The sequence below is a fragment of the Haematobia irritans genome, chromosome 1 (assembly GCF_050003625.1).
Source record: "Haematobia irritans isolate KBUSLIRL chromosome 1, ASM5000362v1, whole genome shotgun sequence".
Classification (NCBI taxonomy): Eukaryota; Metazoa; Arthropoda; class Insecta; order Diptera; family Muscidae; genus Haematobia; species Haematobia irritans.
The window spans coordinates 236,401,248-236,424,612 of NC_134397.1; the positions used below are offsets into that span (position 1 = coordinate 236,401,248).

General features: G+C 33.8%; 3 protein-coding genes across 3 annotated transcripts; 1 reads left to right on the forward strand and 2 right to left on the reverse strand.

Annotated features, from left to right (window-relative positions):
* Positions 1-3,986: 3,986 nt before the first annotated feature.
* On the reverse strand, positions 3,987-6,350 carry LOC142229444 (heat shock protein 68). The gene has a single exon (XM_075300034.1). The coding sequence runs from the start codon at positions 6,166-6,168 to the stop codon at positions 4,237-4,239; it is 1,932 nt and encodes a 643-aa protein (XP_075156149.1). The 5' UTR covers positions 6,169-6,350; the 3' UTR covers positions 3,987-4,236.
* Positions 6,351-13,873: 7,523 nt separating this feature from the next.
* LOC142229533 (heat shock protein 70-like) lies at positions 13,874-16,563 on the forward strand. Its single transcript, XM_075300130.1, has one exon. It carries the CDS (start codon positions 14,040-14,042, stop codon positions 15,951-15,953), a length of 1,914 nt encoding a protein of 637 aa, XP_075156245.1. The 5' UTR covers positions 13,874-14,039; the 3' UTR covers positions 15,954-16,563.
* A 3,702-nt stretch (positions 16,564-20,265) lies between these two features.
* On the reverse strand, positions 20,266-23,051 carry LOC142229620 (heat shock protein 70-like). The gene has a single exon (XM_075300228.1). The coding sequence runs from the start codon at positions 22,859-22,861 to the stop codon at positions 20,948-20,950; it is 1,914 nt and encodes a 637-aa protein (XP_075156343.1). The 5' UTR covers positions 22,862-23,051; the 3' UTR covers positions 20,266-20,947.
* Between the last annotated feature and the right edge of the window lie 314 nt (positions 23,052-23,365).

A 23,365-nucleotide genomic window follows, 5' to 3' on the forward strand; every position in this document is an offset into this window, starting at 1 on the left:
GTGAATTGCTTTGTACACTGACAAATTATTGTCATGAGGCCAAAGATTTCATGTCTTTAAAATACGAACGCGTATTTTGGTTATAATAGCATTTGTGAATTTCTCTTATATGTTATAAACTGTTTTCCTTGCCCAAAAGCCGATAAAATCGTTTTGTCCTTATAGTTAAGTGATTCAACTTAAAAATTACTATCTTTTCATGAAAGAAGGCTAGGGTCAATTCTAAAAAATTCTTAAAATTAATTAAATAGTCTTTAAATTTGTGTGTTATTGTATCTTGACCACAAACCAAAATAGCGTTCAAAAATAGAAGATGTTTTTCAACATTTTATTTTAAAAACGTATACACAGAATAATTTCTACTTAAAGTCGAGTCTGAATTTGGAAATTTAAGTTGTCGTTAGCACGTTTTTAAAGCACTGTGATAGCTCATGAAGAAAAAGCTGAAAAAACGAATAAATTCAAATTTGACTCTGAATCAATACCAAAATCATTAGTGTACAAAATAATTAAGGAATAAGGTATTATTTTTTTAACATCAAAAAAATGCAATAAAAAATTCCTAGTGATAGGATCAAAACAAATCTGCTATTTATTGATGGAATTGATTTACATTTACGAAAATTGGACAACAATAGGTTTGTATGGGAAATTTTCGAATAAAAGTTATTTATATTTAGTTATAAACTTGTAAGACAGTTAGAATGGGTTTTATTCTCTTGGGTAATATTAGGAGAAGTGTACACGTTCACGAATTTATCATTAAGGTGAGATGACAGATTTGTCCATAGTATGTTATAAAAGTTTTTTTTAGCTAACGGAGCTTCATGAATGAAATGGTTAAACTGGTTGGAACATAAGGCGACAGACATACCGCGGACATGCTTGGGAAATAGTTGACAACAATATTCTAATGAATATGTTCTTAGATATAGCTCCCATACACTAAAAACAAATTAAAATCTCTATTTCAATAAAGCCAATTTAACTTTATTTTAGTTCATGGAATTATTATGTTTGGAGAAAGTTTCCTTTAATCTAATAATGTTTTGCATACGTTAGATAAATTAACCAAAAAACGGAAAAAAACTATACATAAATTAAGCATAAAGCTTTACTAAATTCGTATTTCTCACAACATAGTTCATTATTTCTTTAAATTTGTAAATTTTACTAGAAATGCGTTCATCATGAACTTCGTATGTGACTAAAGACATTCTTGCAATTTTGAACTCCAATTTTTTCCTTCAAACTACAAAATTTTCTTTAACATGTGAAACAAATTAATTATGTCTAATAAATTTTCTTGAATTTGTGGAAAAATATTTACTTATTTTTGTGATATCGGCGTGATGCAAGCGTTTGTAATACTATTTAGTTAAAATTTCTAAAATTAATCGAAAGTTTTCTTTCCTGGTGGGTTCACTGTTTTTTTAGTGTATTTATTTCGCCCGATTTATATTGTCCCAGAGGCCAGAATTTTACTTTGTACAAAGAGTAAAATTAAAAGTTTCCTTAAGTATTTATGACTGCTTTGATTTAAATCAGTTCAGCTCTGGATACACAGAAAAAATATTACCAAAATAAAATTACAATTAAAAAGTTGATTGAAGCGCTCAAAAAATTAACTTTTTTTTATCAAATTAAATTAAATTTTCCCAACATAGGTTTTCTTAGTTATTAATGCCCATGTCAATTTAAAACAACTTCGCAAAAGTGCATTTATGTTTTATGGGTCGTAATGATATGTATTAGATGTATAGGAAAATAAATGGAAATCATGTTTACAACTTTTCGACTCAGTGCAAAATGTAAGTAAATTGGGATGAAATTTTGGCCACCGGTGGTAATATGAATCTAAAACGGGCGTAAGATTTATATGGGAGCTATATCAAAATCTGAACCGATTTCAACCCTATTTGACATACTTGGAAGTCTGTCCTCTGAGGCCATATAATTGCATATCGGGCGAAAGAAAGATATATATGGGTGCTATATCTAAATCTGAATGGTTGAGGATGGTCGGATTTAGCTGCGATCTGTATTTTGCACACAAACTCGAACAGACAGACGGACATCGTTAAATCGACTCAGACTTCTTGGCGTTTCATACAAATGCAAAAACTTATAGCCTGTACCACAGTCGTGGTGAAGGGTAAAATTAGCCGATATCAACAAAAAACGACTAAATTGATTTTTTGGGCCCAAAATAAACCTACGATCCAAATTTTAGTTAAATAGATTAAATGTGAGCGCATAAGAATCGGTCTATGTGTCGCTATATCAAAATATGGAACGAATGGAGCATTATTTTCCTTTTGTATAGGGATCCCAAATTCTGATAAAATTTCAGATTAGCAGAAATGATAGACCTTTTGGCAAAAACAGACTAACCTACGTGTTCAAATCGAAAGATCGCGTTATAAGGGATTGATATGTCACAAAATTGTCTGGAGTGGCCAATCTTCTAGCGTGACGTGGATCGATTCAGCCCATCTTTTAGTCTAACTTTCTGGGACAACTTATCTTAGCAATATTTATGTGTAATATCTACACGCAAGTAAAAAAAACAAACGTTTGGAAAACGGATATCGCAAACGTTGCTCTGTTTATCACAAACAAAAAATAATTTTTGCTATAAAAAAATACTTTTCATTCTAAAATCATAGTCCATTTTGTTTATACCAAGTATGTTCCCTAGAGTTATATTTGGTACATTGTTTGTAAGAAATGGGTCAACTAAAGGGTATGTTTGTTTTAAATAAAGTTTCTTTAAATCGGCTTGCGGGCGCCGAAAACTATGCTTTATAAATATTGCTGGTTGACTGTATAGAGTTGTTTGTGCGTTGACGACTATAGCGATAATTGTCTGTTGATGAAAATAACATGAATACGTAGACCAGTGAATATATAGGAAAAATTTACTTTTCTTCCAGACAAATTTCCTAATGTGTCTTACAGACTAAAAGTTTTCCGGACGAAATGTCTGTGTTTGTAAAGAATCTTACAGTGTGTCCAATCCATACGACAATTCGTTGATGACGAAATAATCGGTAAATGTGTTATCGATCCCACAAACATGCAGCAGTATCGATTATGCCTTGGCCAATAAATGGGATATGTTCGACACAAACACTGTCGTCCGGATAAACTTATAGTCTGCACGGCGTATAAAACAATATCAAGCAAAGTCTGTTAATTGAACAGTTTTTCAGACTATTTTAAAGATAGTAATTAAGTGCTAATAGTCAAAATCAAGTTTAATTTCTAGAAAGAGTACGCCCAAAGAAAAACGTTAGTAACAGCAAACGAATTTATTGTTTATCCGCAGAAAAAGGCAAAACAATCTATCGATAACATGGGATCGATAACACATTTACCGATTATTTTGTCATCAACGAATTGTCGTATTGATTGGACACACTGTAAGATTCTTTACAAAGACAGACATTCCGTCCGGAAAAACTTATGTTCTGTAATGCGCTTTACAGACTATCAGTTATTTCGGACGACAGAGCTCGTGTCGAACATATCCCATATATTATGCACATTATAAGTTAAGTCCGAAGGCATAGTCGATACTTCTGCATCTTTATGGGATCGATAACACATTAACCAATTATTTAGTCATCGCCGACAAGTCGTATCGATGCGACACACTGTAAGATTCTTTACAAACACCGATATTCCGTCCGGAATAACTGATAGTCTGTAAAGCGCATACGACGCAAATATTTCACAGAAATCACAAAAGAATTCGTCGTCGTCGAAAATATTTTTAGATCATTATATAACACCACGATAGGGATGTTTCCTTAAAACTTTATCCAAATATTTCGAAAATGTTCATGACAAAAAGTTTGACACTCACTTTGTTCAAATATTAGCTTAGTGTGACCAAACACTTACTCAAATGTAAATATTTTAATACCTCCATTAGATTTTTTGTAATTCTACCACCCAGAAAAAATAATTGTGTAAAAAAGTTTTTGTTGTTTAGTTAATTTTATTTATTAACACAAAAATCAAAACCAAATTTATTACTTAATTCTATACAATACTTTAATCACAGCTCCAAGAAAAAATATAACATAAAATATACATAAATAAATACAAATGCAACATTTGAAAGTATTTGAAATCAATGATTTTTCAAAGGTAATGTGTTCTTAAACCAGACTCAAATTAAACAAATTAACAATCTTAAAAAAATGATACTGGTTAACAGTAAACAAATTAATCCACCTCTTCAACTGTAGGACCCTTGTAGCTACCACCTCCGAAGCCACCCGCTTGTTGTCCACAATTAGTGTTTGGTGCTTGACCACTACCACCACCAGCCTGCTGATGCATACGCGTCATTATCGGTTGACAAATTTTGGTTAATTCTTCCATTTTATAGTCATATTCCTCCTTTTCAGCTGTGGTATTGCCATCTAACCATTGCACTGTGTCTTTACATTTCTCCAATACTCGATCCTTATCTGATTTTGGAATCTTATCACCAGCATCTTCAACGGCTTGTTTTACATTGAACACATAAGATTCCAATTGATTTCGAGCTGCAATGCGTTGACGATGTTTTTCATCTTCTTCAGCATAACGCTCGGCTTCATTGACCATGCGATCTATGTCGGCCTGTGACAAACGACCCTTATCATTCTTTATGACTATATTTTTGGCATTGCCTGTGCTCATTTCTTTGGCTGTAACATTCAGTATGCCATTAGCATCCATATCGAATGTAACATCCACCTTGGGAACGCCCCGTGGGGCTGGAGGTATACCAGTTAAATTGAAAGTACCCAAAAGATTGTTGTCCTTAGTCATAGCACGCTCTCCTTCAAATACCTGAATGGTAACGGCAGGTTGATTATCGGCATATGTGGTAAATGTTTTGGTTTGTTTACATGGAATGCGTGTGTTTCGTTCAATCAATTTGGTCATAACACCACCTGCAGTTTCTATGCCCAGTGACAAGGGAGCCACATCGACCAAAAGGACATCTTGAATGGCACTGCTTTTGTCTCCACTTAGGATGGCCGCTTGAATGGCAGCTCCATAGGCCACCGCCTCATCAGGATTAATGGACAAGTTAAGACTTTTACCACAGAAGAACTCTTGCAATAAGTTCTGGACTTTGGGAATACGTGTTGAACCACCCACCAAGACAATATCGTGGATTTGATTCTTGTCCATTTTGGCATCATTCAAAGCCTTTTCCACCGGTTGCAATGTGTTGCGGAACAAGTCCGAACATAGTTCCTCGAAACGGGCCCTACTAATTTTTGTATAGAAATCAATACCATCAAAGAGGGCATCCACCTCAATAGTAGCCTCGGTGCTGGAAGAAAGGGTTCGCTTGGCACGCTCTGCTGCTGAACGTAGACGCCTCAATGCTCTTGGATTTGAACGCATATCCTTTTTATATTTACGTTTGAATTCTTCGGCGAAATGATTCACCAGACGATTATCGAAATCTTCGCCTCCAAGATGTGTATCACCTGCTGTAGCTCGTACCTCAAACAATGAACCTTCATCGATGGTAAGAATGGAAACGTCGAAGGTACCACCACCCAAATCGAAAATCAGCACATTTCGTTCTCCTTTCAAATTCTTGTCCAAACCATAAGCCAAAGCCGCAGCTGTAGGCTCATTTATGATCCTCAAAACATTGAGGCCAGCAATGGCACCAGCATCTTTAGTAGCCTGACGTTGTGAATCGTTGAAATAGGCTGGCACTGTTATCACAGCATCACGAATGGTGTTACCCAAATAAGATTCAGCTGTCTCCTTCATTTTTGTCAAAACCATGGAACTTATTTCTTCCGGAGCGAAACGTTTGTGTTCACCCTTGAATTCGACACAGATTTTGGGCTTACCACAATCGTTAACTACTTTGAAGGGCCAATGTTTCATATCATCTTGAATTTTGGGATCTTCAAATTTGCGTCCAATCAAACGTTTTGCATCAAATACTGTATTCTGGGGATTCATGGCCACTTGGTTTTTGGCAGCATCACCAATCAGGCGTTCTGTGTCGGAGAATGCTACATAGCTGGGTGTTGTGCGGTTACCTTGGTCATTGGCTATGATTTCCACTTTACCATGTTGGAAGACACCAACACATGAGTACGTTGTGCCCAAATCAATACCAATAGCCACCATTTCGAATGTTCTCTATGGAAACTCTTTGATTTTAAAGATGATTTCTTCAATTCCTTTAAATTTTATTTGTTTGTATTTTGGTCTTTTATTAATAATACTTTTCAATTTTTTTTTTAATAACCAAAATTGGTTATATGTCGCTTTTTTATTTTAAAACTGATTTGTATTTTCACTTGGATTGTTTGTAATGAACTGTTGGCGAAGGAAGTCTGTAACGGCTATTTATAGTGGTTGCAACTCTTTGTGCAACGCACACACACACACACAAATATACGAATTCAAGAGAACGTTCTGAGAGAATTTTCTTGAACATTGTAGAAACATTTTGATGAGTGTGGCAATATTCCTATGTTCTCCCCTATTTTCTGATGGGCAATATTAGTTAACTTTCATTCACCCTATATCGTGCAGATATGAAGCATGCAAAAATATTATAATTTCCAGAATGGGGAGTAGACTAATTTTGTCATTCCGTTTGTAACACATAGCAAACAAAATATTTGTTTTTAGTTAAATTTTATTATTTTCTTACAAAATTTCCCACAGCCTAATGAAATTTGCCTTATCTTAAATATGTCTCAAAAGTACATATAGTGTATTTTTGTCTTTTTATTGTGATCGAAAATCGATTTTCAAATTTATAAAAAAATATAAAAATCGACTTTTCCAAATTTGGAAAAAGTCTGAAAGTCGACTTTATCAAATTTGTAAAAAGTCGAAAAATCAACTTTCCAAATTTTGAATAGTATAATAGAATAATATAATAATAGAAGCCCTAGTATACATCCAAACAAAAATGTTAATCGAAAAAGCAGAAAAGTCTGCTGAAAAAGGGAAAGCAATCACTGTTTGCTGAAATAGCAAACATTATCTGCTGTGTTTTAGCTCGATTACATGTTTTAGTTTGGCTGAAACAAACAAAAATGTCAAATTAGGGGCTATCGCAACACAATTAAAACAATATTTTATGAATATATACAATAATTGCCCAAAAATCAGAATAGAATTATTTATCTATATAATTTGTTTAAGTCCCCATACATTTGAATTCAATATTTTTTTCTTTCATCAGAATGTACAATTGCTTTAAAACCCATTGTACACGGACGAAAAATACTGTTTGTTGGTTGGGTTTAAATATATACACACAATGAACATTTCATTACAAATTTTTCTAACAGTGTATGCATAAGGTGAAAAATTATATGTTTGAACAATACAAACAATATTTTGTTTGGACCAATCCTGCAAATCACTAGGTTGTTACTTTTTCTCAATAAACATTTTTCTTTTTTTCTCCCTTGTTGTCGATTGCTTAATTCTTGCTCCGAAATGTGAATTAAACATCACTACACTTTAAAAAAAGAATGTACAAATATTTATTCCTGAGTCTGCTTTCCCCTTATACAAATATGTATGTTACATGACATGTGATAAACACAACAGATTTTACATAGGGTGTTTCTAAATGTAAATAACGAAAACTTTCTCGTTCATAGTGTATAGTAGTATGAACTCTGTGTTATATGATTTCGAGAACTTTCGTTACGGCGATGCAATGGTTGCCACATGAGGGATTCTCTTTTTACCCATTAACCCACATGTACTGTTTTTTTATAGTTTTGCCAACATGCATCATTGTACGTTTCTCTTAAAGCCATTACCTACCCCATTTAATATTGTACTTGAGTTGTCTACTTAGAAGTGGATTGTATACTCTGATATGGATGGAATTAACTGATATTAGTTTCTGGAATGTTCCTTAATAATTTTTTGAACTTAAATTTATACAAAATAGTTTATATTTTTCTAAAATGAGTACAGTTCACATTGAAACAAGTATATACGGCCGTAAGTTCGGCCAGGCCGAAGCTTATGTACCCTCCATCATGGATTGCGTAGAAACTTCATCTAAACACTGCCATCCACAATCGAATTACTTAAGTTGCGGTAACGCTTGCCGATGGAAAGGTATCTTAAAACCTCCTAACACAATCTTCTAAACTGTATGTAAGTCCATACGTGGTATATATTAAATCAAAAAAGATCGATCCAATACGTATATAATTCAGTTTGACAAAGTGGACATAAAATTTTGACAAAATTTTCTACAGAAATAAAATTTTAACAAAATTTTCTATAGAAATGAACCGATATGGACCAATTTTGGTATGGTTGTTAGCGACCATATACTAACACCACGTGCCTAATTTGAACCGGATTGGATGAATTGTGCTCCTCCAAGAGACTCCGGAGGTCAAATCTGGAGAATGTTTTATATGGGGGCTATATATAATTATGGACCGATATGGACCAATTCTAGCACGGTTGTTAAAGATCATATAGTAACACCATGTACCAAATTTCAGCCGGATCGGATGCAATTTGCTCCTCTTTGAGGCTTCGCAAGCCAAATCTGGAGATCGGTTTATATGGGGTCTATATATAATTATGGACCGATGTGGACCAATTTTTGCATGGTTGTTAGAGACCATATACCAACATAATGTACCAAATTTCAGGCGGATCGGATGAAAGTTGCTTCTCTTTGAGGCTCCGCAACCCAAATCTGGGGATCGGTTTATATGGGCGCCATATAAAATTAAGGACCGATGTGGACCAATTTTTGCATGATTGTTAGAGACCATATACCAACACCATGTCCCAAATTTCAGCCGGATCGGATGAAATATGCTTCTCTTAGAGGCTCCACAACCCAAATCTGGGGATCGGTTTATATGGGGGCTATATATAATTATGGACCGATGTGGACCAATTTTTGCATGATTGTTAGAGACCATATACTAACACCATGTACCAAATTTCAGCCGGATCGGATGAAATATGCTTTTCTTAGAGGCTGCACAAGCCAAATCTCAGAATTTCACCACGACCCAGAATATATATACTTTATGGGGTCTTAGAGCAATATTTCGATGTGTTACAAACGGAATGACAAAGTTAATATACCCCCATCCTATGATGGAGGGTATAAAAAAAGAAATTTTGTTGTGGGGCCAAAGATTTCCAAATATCTTGATACGGTTTTTGGTAAATAATCCTACCATGATGTTATATATCCAAAATGAGCTAAATAGGTTTTCTGGTTCATCAATTTAGTTTAGCCATTTTATTTCCATTCAGTTAATTTTTTGTGTGAAATAATAAAATTTACTTGTTTCAGTAAAAAAGATCCTAAACTGAAAGCAGTTAGGAATAGTTCATTAACTAGAATAAGACATGGCATTTTACTAATACTGTTTTCTTCGCTGGGAATAAGAATTTACTACTGAAAAAGAAAATTTTATTCACTGATAACAAAGCATTCATAAAAATAAACAAAAACCGAACTAAAACCAAGTTTCCTCAAATTTAGTAAGATTTCTTATAAAATGATAATTCTGACTTCCTTTATTATAGAAAGCTTATCATACATACGAATAACACTTGGCATAGAAACATATTTTAGTTCATTCGTACTAAGAAGTATTCAACCTTTCAAAACTTAAGGAAACACACTTGTTAGAATATAGGAAAATTTCCTACATTTCTTTTATCTACCTGTAATCGATACCTGTCATCGATGTAATCGATGTGTTTGCGCGTGGGTTGTTTTTTTAGTTGGAATCGCGTTGTTATGGTATACTGAGAGATTGTTAAAAATAATATAGTAAATTAATATAATAAAAAACAAATTAAATACACTGAAAAAACAGTGAATCCACCAGGAAGAAAACTTTCGGTTAATTTTAGAAAATTTTGAATATTTGTAGAAAATTTTAACTAAACAGTATTACAAACGTTGGCATCACGCCGATGTCATAAAAATAAGTAAATATTTTTCTAAAAATATAAGAAAATTTATTGGACATAACTAAGTTTTTTCACTTGTTAAAGAAAATTTTGTGGTTTGAAGAAAAAACTTGGAGTTCAAAATTGCAAGAATGTCTTTAGTGACATACGAAGTTCACGATGGACGCATTTTTGGTAAAATTTACAAATTTAAAGAAATTCTGAACTATTTTGTGGAAGACACGAATTTAGTTAATCTTTATGCTTCATTTGAGTATATTTTTTCCTCGCGTTTAGTTAAATTAACTAACGTACACAAAAGTATTAGAGTAAAGAAAACTTTCACCAAACATAATATTTCTATGAACTAAAATAAAGTTAAATTGGCTTTAGTGAAATAGAGAGTTCACTTTTTTTTGAGTGTATATAAAATATTTGTTATTTTAAATTAGTGAGAAAAATTTTGGTTTTTTGAAAATTGGTTTATAAAAAAAAGAAAACACCAGCAGTATAACAACCCCTTCATTCGACTTCATTTTGGAATCTTCAATTATCAGGTAATATTCAGTGACGCTAACCTTTAGTGAAAAAATTGATTTAGGATTTTTTGTTTATATTTGTAAGTATTGAAATTGTAAAAGGTGGACAAAATTGCTAGGCAGCAACTTTTTCAAAGTGAAAGGTACTAGAAGAAGAAAAAATGTGTGTTTAATATTCCAAGGCCACTCGATGCTGTTGATTCTAAATAAATATATTTAATATATTAATAAAACATGTCTTTTATTGAAGAAAAAATTGCTTATATAAATACATAAAATTGTATTTAAAAACGAAGGTAAGCAGTTCTAAATTTGAAGTAAAAGGTTTACCACAAATGTGTAAGATTTGTCCAAATGAATGAAAAAAAGTTCAATAAAATCATTCCATATATGAATTCAATTCAGTTAAATTTTTTCATTCTGTAGTATAGTGGTACATAAATATAGGAAAATGTTAACTAATATATGGAATGCATTCTACCTAATTTCTACGAAAATCACATCGTTCAAACAAATAAAAATGTCTTTGGCGTTATACGAAGTTCAACTTTCTTCACAATGAGTTCATTTTAACTTAAAGAAGGAGTCACTTTTTTCTGGGTGTACTAACAACAATACAACGACAACAGGATACTACTCTATTATAATGTATAATAAAATTAATATTATAAATATTTGGACACATATTACAAAATGTAACATAAAGTATAAAAAATATAAACAAATAAAACAAAACATATAACCAATACAACAACAAAAAAGCATAATTATTTTTTGTTACAAGAACAATGTTTTAATTATTTCTCCCATTATATATCCAATACAACTGTAAAAAAGTTCACAAAATTAAATAGGAATTCTCATAACTATTCAATTGGTTACAATAACCAATGCCGATCAATTTAGTTTTATGTTGTTAAGCTAACCACCAGCATAGTGTGACCTACAGCATGGGAATTAACAAATGGTTAGTATAACCAAAAGGTTAGTATACTAAAAGAATTTTAGTTCAATCATGGGACGCACGTAAGGTAGTTGTTGCAACAAGTAAATAGTAATATCAACATTGACAATTTAGATGGTATTACGCTACAAAATTTGCAAAACGGTGAACAGCGTCACTAAATTTACTTTTTAATAGTCCGCAATAAATTGAATAATAATGTTCGCATTACCAAGTGTAAACTAGAATTTGGCTTAAGCTAAGTATCGTATCGACTTAGTAAAAACATAATATTATAAAAGTTTCCATAAAAATTGCAGGCTTCATACACCAACAAACACAAATACTTTTTACGGCAAGCGAGCTTTTTTATTGTATTAAGCACATAGCACATATCTAGCGGCTTAGGAAGGAAATTTCTGGCAAGTATATATTGAATTAGGTTCTATCATTTGACCACATAATAACAATCTAATAACCATTTGCCATTGGTGTACAAAAGTATCCCTATAAAAATAGACAAACTTTATTTCATCCCTTTGTAAATTGATCTCACATATAGATCAACAACTTTTGATGTTAGCACCTTTTGTATTTATTTTCGTAGTTTATTATGATTGTAAATCTTGTAATGAATTAATAAAATCTCAATATAATCTGCCCTTTCATTTAATATTGAAATTTGGTTAGGGTAATAATGAAGAACATCGAGAGCTGTTGCACCAACAAACCAAACAATTAATATGAGATTGCGACAACCAATGCAAAGTTGATCCAATATACTACCATGCAGTTACAATTTCCAAATGTTAGTTGTGCTGACAGATATCATTGATAGTTGATGGAACCATCTGCTTTCGGTTGGCAAATAATTCGGTTGAGGCAACGAATTTGTTTTCTGGGTGTACACAGGAAGTTATTTTAATTCAATTTTTTTATAAGTCTCGTTTTTCTTACTTTTAATGGGTAATTATAACTTTTTTGGTTTCAAATTGGTTAAAAATAGACTAAGAATTAATAAAATGGTACAAATTATTTAAATTTCGTTGAAAAAAATGCTAAATTTATTCTAGAAAAATTGCGCATTTTTGGAAATATTTGAGGTTAAACGTTTCAGACAAGCGTTAGGATACATTACAAATTATAAATAAAATTTAAAAAATATTTTTTTGCAAAATATTACAAAGTTTTTAATTGCACATCCAAAACTCTGAATTCCGATCACACCTTAAGAAGTGATTCAAATTCAGTGCAACAGCTGTTAAAATGGTGAGCATCCGTCCTATGACAAGCCGATGTTAAATTCATCGCTTCTGCGGCAATTATGTACCACTTCCGGATCCAAAAATAACATTTTCACTACTTTTTTGAGGACGTTTTTTTTTTGTTGGGTAGAAGCATTTCCATGAAAGGAAAAAAACCAAAATGATTCATTAACTTTCCAAATTATTTTGTGTATTGTTTTTAGTGTACAAAAATACACTCAAAAAAGTTTACTTGGACCTAAAGATTTTGAACTTCCCCTTTGGAATATATCAATACCTTTCGGTATTGATTCCGAGTCATACAAAAACGGCTTCATTAAAATAAAGACATTTAATTTCTATAAAATTAAAATTAGGATACAGATCTGACTTATTGAATTTTAATTCTTTTTTTTAGATATACTAACAAAGCTATTCACATACAAAATAATAATCCAAATTCTAACCGGTACTTCAAAGTAAACATTTTTTCTTAATTAAAAAAAAAAAACAAATAATAATAATAAATAAATAAACCAAAGATTCAAAATCCTCAAAATAAGTTAATTTATAATTCTTCTTTATGAACTGTTTTTTTTTTTTTTATTTTACAATATCTTTATTTTAAATAAATTTGTTCTTATTATTGTATAAATTTGGTTTCCTAAAATTTAGGTTGAATAATCGCTCACATTAGGTCAATGTTTTTTTCAGTGTGGTGATATGACAAATATGGAGACATTTCTAGAACCTAAAAACTGAAAATGAAGTTTCTAGAATTTAGGCACATTACTTCTTCCAATGAGTAGAAAATGCATTCGATTACTTCTTTATGAAGCATGAAGAGAGTATACAGCAAATCTCTTCCATTCGTTTTGCATTGTTCTCTTAATAAACCTTCGAAATTGCACCCCCTCCCCTTAACACTTTCTCAACAAAAATCTTATTTTGAAAAAGAGTATTAATTGCCAGCCTTCTTTTTCTGTGTTCTATCTTTCCCTATCACAAAACACTCTCGCTCACACAGACTATTTCTTCCACGAATATTTTATTTTGAAGAGCCCTCTTTTTCACTGTTCACATAGAAATTTCACGAATATTCAGACAAAAGTATCTCGAATATACGATGTTGTGAGTAATTTGGTATAAATAGGGGCAAATTCGTTCTCTTCACCATTAGTAAAGAAAAAACAGTCAAAGCGTTAACAAGTGAAAGAGCCAGTCAGCTCAATAAATCAACGAATAAAAGAAGTTATTGTTTTGAAAATATCGAGTGCAACAGTAACACAAATTTTGAAAAAAGGAAATTAAATATTTTATTAAATCAAAACTTGCAACACAACAAAGAGCAAAATGGTAGCAATTGGTATTGACTTGGGCACAACATACTCCTGTGTTGGTGTCTTTCAACATGGTAAAGTGGAAATCATAGCCAATGACCAAGGTAATCGCACAACACCCAGCTATGTGGCATTTTCCGATACAGAACGCCTTATTGGTGATGCTGCCAAAAACCAAGTGGCCATGAATCCCAAGAACACAGTATTCGATGCTAAGCGTTTGATTGGTCGCAAATACGATGATCCAAAAATTATGGAAGATATCAAACATTGGCCTTTTAAGGTGGTCAGCGACAGTGGCAAACCAAAAATATGCGTAGAGTTCAAAGGAGAACAGAAACGTTTTGCTCCCGAAGAGATTAGTTCAATGGTCTTGACGAAGATGAAAGAAACCGCAGAAGCATATTTGGGTCAGACAGTAAGTGATGCTGTGATTACGGTGCCAGCCTACTTTAATGATTCACAACGTCAAGCAACAAAAGATGCTGGTCGTATAGCTGGACTTAATGTTCTACGAATTATAAATGAGCCCACAGCTGCCGCCTTGGCTTATGGTTTGGACAAGAATCTGAAAGGTGAACGAAGTGTTCTTATCTTCGATTTGGGTGGTGGAACCTTCGATGTCTCCATATTAACCATCGACGAAGGTTCGCTATTTGAAGTCAGAGCTACTGCAGGCGATACCCATCTTGGAGGTGAAGATTTTGACAATCGTCTAGTTACCCACTTGGCTGATGAATTCAAACGTAAATACAAGAAGGATCTACGCTCCAATCCCAGAGCATTGCGTCGCCTGAGAACTGCAGCAGAAAGAGCCAAACGCACATTGTCATCCAGCTCGGAGGCCACTATCGAAATAGATGCTTTGTTTGAGGGACAAGACTTCTATACTAAAATAAGCCGTGCTCGTTTCGAAGAACTTTGCGCTGATCTCTTCCGTCAGACCCTTCAGCCTGTAGAGAAAGCCCTCAACGATGCCAAAATGGACAAGAGTGACATCCATGATATTGTTTTGGTTGGTGGTTCTACAAGAATTCCAAAGGTGCAAAATCTTCTTCAACAATTCTTCTGTGGCAAGAGTCTTAATCTATCCATTAACCCCGATGAAGCTGTGGCCTATGGTGCTGCTATACAGGCCGCAATCCTAAGTGGTGACAAGAGCAGCGCTATCCAAGACGTACTTTTGGTCGATGTAGCACCCCTCTCACTTGGTATCGAAACAGCAGGTGGAGTGATGGCTAAAATAATCGAACGCAATACACGCATACCCTGCAAACAGACACAGACATTTTCCACATATTCGGACAACCAAACTGGTGTCACCATTCAAGTGTTCGAGGGCGAACGAGTGATGACTCGTGACAACAATAGACTGGGAACATTTGATTTGTCTGGTATTCCGCCAGCCCCACGTGGTGTACCACAAATTGAAGTCACCTTCGATATGGACGCCAATGGTATTTTGAATGTGTCGGCCAAAGAAATGAGTTCGGGCAATGCCAAAAACATCACCATCAAAAACGATAAAGGACGATTGTCTCAAGCCGAAATCGATAGAATGGTCAATGAAGCTGAGAAATACGCCGAAGAAGATGAAAAACAGAAGAACAAGATAGCTGCCCGCAACAACCTAGAAAGTTATGTCTTTGGTGTGAAACAGGCATTGGATCAAGCAGGAGACAAGGTTTCAGCACAAGAGAAAAGTGAAGCACTCAAATCATGTGAGGAGACAATCAAATGGCTTGATGCAAACACATTGGCCGAAAAGGAAGAATATGAGGATAAAATGAAGGGTTTAACACAGTTGTGTACACCAATTATGACTAAGTTGCATAATGGTGGTGGAGGAGCTGGAGCATCTTGTGGCCAACAGGCTGGTGGTTTCGGAGGTGGCCGATCAGGTCCCACCGTAGAAGAAGTTGATTAAATTCAAAGACTATATATCTAAGTATAATCTAAATACTCGACACAGATTCATTGTAAAAAATTATCATTCTCACCATTCTTCTAAGTAAAATTATATACTCTTAGTTTATTAAATCGAAGAAACTATCCTATAGATATAAGTAAACTTTAAATATACCACATACGCTCATTATGAAAACGACCTATTCATACTGTTACATTTTAGTATTTGAGGCGTTTTTAATCACCCGATAATTAAAACACAGTTCTTTTCAATAACGATAATCTACAATTTATTTACTTAGCTTAACCGTTTCACTAATTCACTTTATAATAGAAAATAAATACATAGATGATTTTAAGAAGTGATGACGTAATTTTATCGTTACAGTTTGAAACTAAGTAAAATCTAGAAACATCTCATACGTAACAAGAATTATTGTAATTAGACCTAGCATAAGTAGAATAACAAATTAAAGAAAATAAAACGAAATGCAACATGCAACATGCAAAATTTTCAAACATGTCATAATGGTTGATCTTACACTAAGTAGAATAACATATTGATGGAAAGAAGACGATTGATTGAAGTAAATAAAGTAATTAATAAATAAATTGATCTCAAATGTAAATTTGTTTTTTTTATTCGCGGTGAAAGCTGATGTATTACGGTTGCAATTAAATTGGTTTGTTTTCTTTAAACAAATTTGCTTTACATCGCCTTGTGTGTGTCAACTCATTGTGAAGAAAGTTGAACTTCGTATAGCGCCAAAGACATTTTTATTTGTTTGAACGATATGATTTTCGTAGAAATTAGGTAGAATGCATTCCATATATTAGTTAACATTTTCCTATATTTATGTACCACTACACTACGGAATGGAAAAATTTAACTGAATTGAATTCATATATGGAATGATTTTATTGAACTTTTTTCATTCATTTGGACAAATCTTACATATTTGTGGTAAACCTTTTACCACCTTTTTTCAAAATTAGAACTGCTTACCTTTGTTTTTAAATACAATTTTATGTATTTATATAAGCAGTTTTTTCTTCAATAAAAGACATGTTTTATTAATATATTAAATATATTTATTTAGAATCAACAGAATCGACTGGCCTTGAAATATTAAACACACATTTTTTTCTTCTTCTAGTACCTTTCACTTCGAATAAGTTGCTGCCTAGCAATTTTGTCCACCTTTTACAATTTCAATACCTACAAATATAAACAAAAAATCCTAAACCAATTTTTTCACAAAAGGTTAGCGTCACTGAATATTACCTGATCATTGAAGATTCCAAAATGAAGTCGAATGAAGGGGTTGTTATTCTGCTGGTGTTTTCTTTTTTATAAACCAATTTTCAAATAACGAAAATTTTTCTCACTAATTTAAAATAACAAATATTTGATATATTTTATTTATTTTATTTATTTTTTATTATATTATTTTACTATATTATTTTTTAACAATTTCTCCGTATACCATAACAACGCGATTCCAACTAAAAAAACAACCCACGCACAAACATGTCGATTACATCGATGACAGGTATAGATTACAGGTAGATAAAAGAAATGTAGGAAATTTTCCTATATTCTAACAAGTGTGTTTCCTTAAGTTTTGAAAGGATTGAATACTTCTTAGTACGAATGAACTAAAATATGTTCCTATGCCAAGTGTTATTCGTATGTATGATAAGCTTTCTATAATAAAGGAAGTCAGAATTATCATTTTATAAGAAATTTTACTAAATTTGAGGAAACTTGGCTTTAGTTCGGTTTTTGTTTATTTTTACGAATGCTTTGTTATAAGTGAATAAATTTTTTTTAGTAGTAAATTATTATACCCAGCAAAGAAAACAGTATTAGTAAAATTGCATGCCTTATTCTAGTTAATGGACTATTCCTAACTGCTTTCAGTTTAGGATTTTTTTACTGAAACAAGTAAATTTTATTATTTCACACAAAAATTTAACTGAATGGAAATAAAATGGCTAAACTAAATTGATGAACATTTTTTCCTTTAGTTTCGAAGACACTTTTTTCTGGGTGTATATGATCTCTAACATTCATTCTAAAATTGGTCCATATAGGTCCACAATTATATATAGCCCCCATATAAACCGATCCCCAGATTTGACCTCTGAAGCCCCGTGGAGGAGCAAATTTAGGCCAATTCGTTTAAACCTTCGTATGTTATATTAGAATATGGTCTCCAAAAACCATGCAAAAATTGTTTCATATCGGTCCATAGTTATATACTCGTATAGCCCCCATATAAGCCGATCCCCAGATTTGTCCTCCGGAGCCTCCTGGAGGAGCAAATTTCCGATTCGGTTAAAATGTTCTACGATATATTAGTATATTGTCTCCAACAACCGTGTAAAGAATTGGTCCATATAGGTCCTCGGGAAGAGCAAATTTGTTGGAGGCGCAAACTTCATTCGATTCGGCTGAAATATGGTACATTATGTTAGTATATGGTCGCTAACAACCATGCCAAATATCTCCATTTCACTTCTGCCTGCCTTTTACCGGTCAAGAACTGAATTATATAGGTTTTTAATCTGCCTTTTTTGCCTAATACGAGGGCGGTTCGGAAACTTCTTAGCCATCAATGAAAGAGAATAGCTAGTTTTTCAAAAATATTTTTATTTTTCAATATAATCTCCTGAAACGTCAATAACTTAGTCCAACGCTTTTCTAGCAATTCTAACCCTTGATTAAAAGTTTTCCTCAAGGTCTTCAAAATAGTGGTTTATAGCTGTAATTGCATCTTCATTTGAGGTAACACGCTTGCCAGCAAGGATTTTTTTTTAGATTTGGGAACAAGTAATAGTCACTGGGAGCTAAATCAGGACAATAAGGTGGGTGATCAAGCAACTCGTACTTTACTTCGTTAATTTTAGCTATTGTTAAAACACTCTTGTGCGCTGGTGCGTTGTCTTGATGAAAAATTATTTTTCTGTGTTGTAAGCCAGGACGTTTTTCTCGAATTTGTACATTTAATTGATCCAAAAGGTTGCAATAGTACTCTGAATTTAACCTTACCAGCCGATTGAATTGTTTGCCTTCTTTGGGGCACTTCCTCCAGCTTCAGTCCATTGTTTGGATTGTTCTTTTGTCTCTGGAGTATAGTGGTGGATCCATGTCTCATCAACAGTTATAAAACGACGCTTAAAATCTATTTTATTTCGCTTAAAACGATCCAAACAAGCTTGAGAAATGTTCATTCTTATGCGTTTTTAATCGACTGTTAACAAATGCGGCACCCATCTTGCAGAAAGCTGTTTCATCTGTAGTTCTTCATGAAAAATTAAATGGACTCGATCATTTGAGATGCAATTTCGCGCACTTTTATTCGTCGATCATTTAATACCATATCATGCACTTTGGCTACAATTTCTGCTGTTGTTGCTGTTTTTGGACGTCCACTACGTGGTTCATCTTCAATGCTTGTACGACCACGTTTAAATTCAGCAACCCAATTTTTTACTGTTACATATGAAGGAGCACTTTCACCTAACACATTCACCATATCATTATGAATTTCTTGTCCCGATAAACCTTTAAATATTTAATGACAGCACGCATTTCTAATTCTTCCATTGTAAAAAAATTGCGGATGCGTCTTTTTTGAACATCTGTTTCTATATGAAGGAGTTGCCAGATCGAAACAAAATTTAACATGTGCTCATAACAGAGATGGAAGTTTCCAAAAATCTTAACTTTTTTCTGTTTATACCGGGCTTTTTGTGCTAGGCTAAGAAGTTTCCGAACTGCCCTCGTATATACCTCGTATGGACTGACTTCCAATTTAGAAAGTGATGATAAGGATACCTTGCCACAACCCAAGCAATTGGATGGACGCAATCCATGGCGGAGGATAAATAAGATTCGGCCTGGCCGAACTTACGGCCGTATATACTTGTTGGTTCTTAAATTTGCTTAACCTAACCCCCATATTCATAAAAGTTTACGTAGACTTTAAACTTACTATTGCCATACAAATTCCTTCGATAAACTGTCAGTAAGTTATTATGAATAATTTATTGTTCGACTGCTGTTTTTAGCAGACTTTTTCTATGAGTAAATATCCTACTCTTTATCTTTGTTATCTTGTTTATAGTGGAGTTTGATTCTATTTTGTTATCGCTATAGCCATCAACGCACAAGCACCGCATACATTTAAAATGTTATATTTATGGTATAGGCCACACAGTTGGGCGCACACAAGGCGATGTAAAGCAAATTTGTTTAAAGAAAACAAACCAATTTAATTGCAACCGTAATACATCAGCTTTCACCGCGAATAAAAAAAAACAAATTTACATTTGAGATCCATTTATTTATTAATTACTTTATTTACTTCAATCAAAGCCGATAGCCTTTGTAGCTAGTGCTTTAATGTTTATTATAGTTTTTAAAATTTAATAAATAGATAAATAAATAAATAAATAATACTTCAATCAATCGTCTTCTTTCCATCAATATGTTATTCTACTTAGTCTAAGATCAACCATTATGACATGTTTGGAAATTTTGCATGTTGCATTTCATTTTATTTTCTTTAATTTGTTATTCTACTTAAGCTAGGTCTAATTACAATAATGCTTGTTACGTATGAGATGTTTCTAGATTTTACTTAGTTTCAAACTGTAACGATAAAATTACGTAATCACTTCTTAAAATCATCTATGTATTTATTTTCTATTATAAAGTTAAGCTAAGTAAATAAATTGTAGATTATCGTTATTGAAAAGAACTGTGTTTTAATTATCGGGTGATTAAAAACGCCTCAAATACTAAAATGTAACAGTATGAATAGGTCGTTTTCATAATGAGCGTATGTCGTATATTTAAAATTTACTTATATCTATAGGATAGTTTCTTCGATTTAATAAACTAAGAGTATATAATTTTACTTAGAAGAATGGTGAGAATGATAATTTTTTACAATGAATCTGTGTCGAGTATTTAGATTATACTTAGATATATAGTCTTTGAATTTAATCAACTTCTTCTACGGTGGGTCCTGATCGGCCACCTCCGAAACCACCAGCCTGTTGGCCACAAGATGCTCCAGCTCCTCCACCACCATTATGCAACTTAGTCATAATTGGTGTACACAACTGTGTTAAACCCTTCATTTTATCCTCATATTCTTCCTTTTCGGCCAATGTATTTGCATCAAGCCATTTGATTGTCTCCTCACATGCTTTGAGTGCTTCACTTTTCTCTTGTGCTGAAACCTTGTCTCCTGCTTGATCCAATGCCTGTTTCACACCAAAGACATAACTTTCTAGGTTGTTGCGGGCAGCTATCTTGTTCTTCTGTTTTTCATCTTCTTCGGCGTATTTCTCAGCTTCATTGACCATTCTATCGATTTCGGCTTGAGACAATCGTCCTTTATCGTTTTTGATGGTGATGTTTTTGGCATTGCCCGAACTCATTTCTTTGGCCGACACATTCAAAATACCATTGGCGTCCATATCGAAGGTGACTTCAATTTGTGGTACACCACGTGGGGCTGGTGGAATACCAGACAAATCAAATGTTCCCAGTCTATTGTTGTCACGAGTCATCACTCGTTCGCCCTCGAACACTTGAATGGTGACACCAGTTTGGTTGTCCGAATATGTGGAGAATGTTTGTGTCTGTTTGCAGGGTATGCGTGTATTACGTTCAATTATTTTAGCCATCACTCCGCCTGCTGTTTCGATACCAAGTGAGAGGGGTGCTACATCGACCAAAAGGACATCTTGGATAGCACTGCTCTTGTCACCACTTAGGATTGCGGCCTGTATAGCAGCACCATAGGCCACAGCTTCATCGGGGTTAATGGATAGATTAAGACTCTTGCCACAGAAGAATTGTTGAAGAAGATTCTGCACCTTCGGAATTCTTGTAGAACCACCAACCAAAACAATATCGTGGATGTCACTCTTGTCCATTTTGGCATCGTTGAGGGCTTTCTCTACAGGCTGAAGGGTCTGACGGAAGAGATCAGCGCAAAGTTCTTCGAAACGAGCACGGCTTATTTTAGTATAGAAGTCTTGTCCCTCAAACAAAGCATCTATTTCGATAGTGGCCTCCGAGCTGGATGACAATGTGCGTTTGGCTCTTTCTGCTGCAGTTCTCAGGCGACGCAGTGCTCTGGGATTGGAGCGTAGATCCTTCTTGTATTTACGTTTGAATTCATCAGCCAAGTGGGTAACTAGACGATTGTCAAAATCTTCACCTCCAAGATGGGTATCGCCTGCAGTAGCTCTGACTTCAAATAGCGAACCTTCGTCGATGGTTAATATGGAGACATCGAAGGTTCCACCACCCAAATCGAAGATAAGAACATTTCGTTCACCTTTCAGATTCTTGTCCAAACCATAAGCCAAGGCAGCAGCTGTGGGCTCGTTTATGATTCGTAGAACATTAAGTCCAGCTATACGGCCAGCATCTTTTGTTGCTTGACGTTGTGAATCATTGAAGTAGGCTGGCACCGTAATCACAGCATCACTTACTGTCTGACCCAAATATGCTTCGGCGGTTTCTTTCATCTTCGTCAAGACCATTGAACTAACCTCTTCGGGAGCAAACCGTTTCTGTTCTCCTTTGAACTCTACGCATATTTTTGGTTTGCCACTGTCGCTGACCACCTTAAAAGGCCAATGTTTGATATCTTCCATAATTTTTGGATCATCGTATTTGCGACCAATCAAACGCTTAGCATCGAATACTGTGTTCTTGGGATTCGTGGCCACTTGGTTTTTGGCAGCATCACCAATAAGGCGTTCTGTATCGGAAAATGCCACATAGCTGGGTGTTGTGCGATTACCTTGGTCATTGGCTATGATTTCCACTTTACCATGTTGAAAGACACCAACACAGGAGTATGTGGTGCCCAAGTCAATACCAATTGCTACCATTTTGCTGTTTGTTGTGTTGCAAGTTTAGATTCAATAAAATATTTAAATTTCCTGTCTTTCAAAATTTGTGTTACTGTTGCACTTGATATTTTCAAAACAATAACTTCCTTTATTCGTAGATTTATTGAGCTGACTGGCTCTTTCACTCGTTTAAAAATTTGTTTGTTAATGCTTTGACGGTTTTTTCTTTACTAATGGTGAAGAGAACGAATTTGCCCCTATTTATACCAAAATACTCACATCATCGTATCTTCTAGATACTTTTGCGAGAATATTCTTGAAATTTTCACATAAAACACAAAAAAAGAGGTCTAACAAATGAACACTCTTTCCAGATTAAATAAATTTCAGAGAGTAACTGTTGGCGTGTGTGTATGCGTGAGAGGTAGAGAGAGATAGGAAGAGATACGCCAAACATAGAGTATAGTTTATAACTCTTCACAGTTGAAGAGAAAATATGTATTAAAATATATCCTCATCTCTTACACTATGGAATCACACAGT

Excerpts from the sequence above, each read along its gene's own strand:
- LOC142229444 (XM_075300034.1), bottom strand. The coding sequence starts at position 6,168 with ATGGTGGCTATTGGTATTGATTTGGGCACAACGTACTCATGTGTTGGT.
- LOC142229533 (XM_075300130.1), top strand. The coding sequence starts at position 14,040 with ATGGTAGCAATTGGTATTGACTTGGGCACAACATACTCCTGTGTTGGT.
- LOC142229620 (XM_075300228.1), bottom strand. The coding sequence starts at position 22,861 with ATGGTAGCAATTGGTATTGACTTGGGCACCACATACTCCTGTGTTGGT.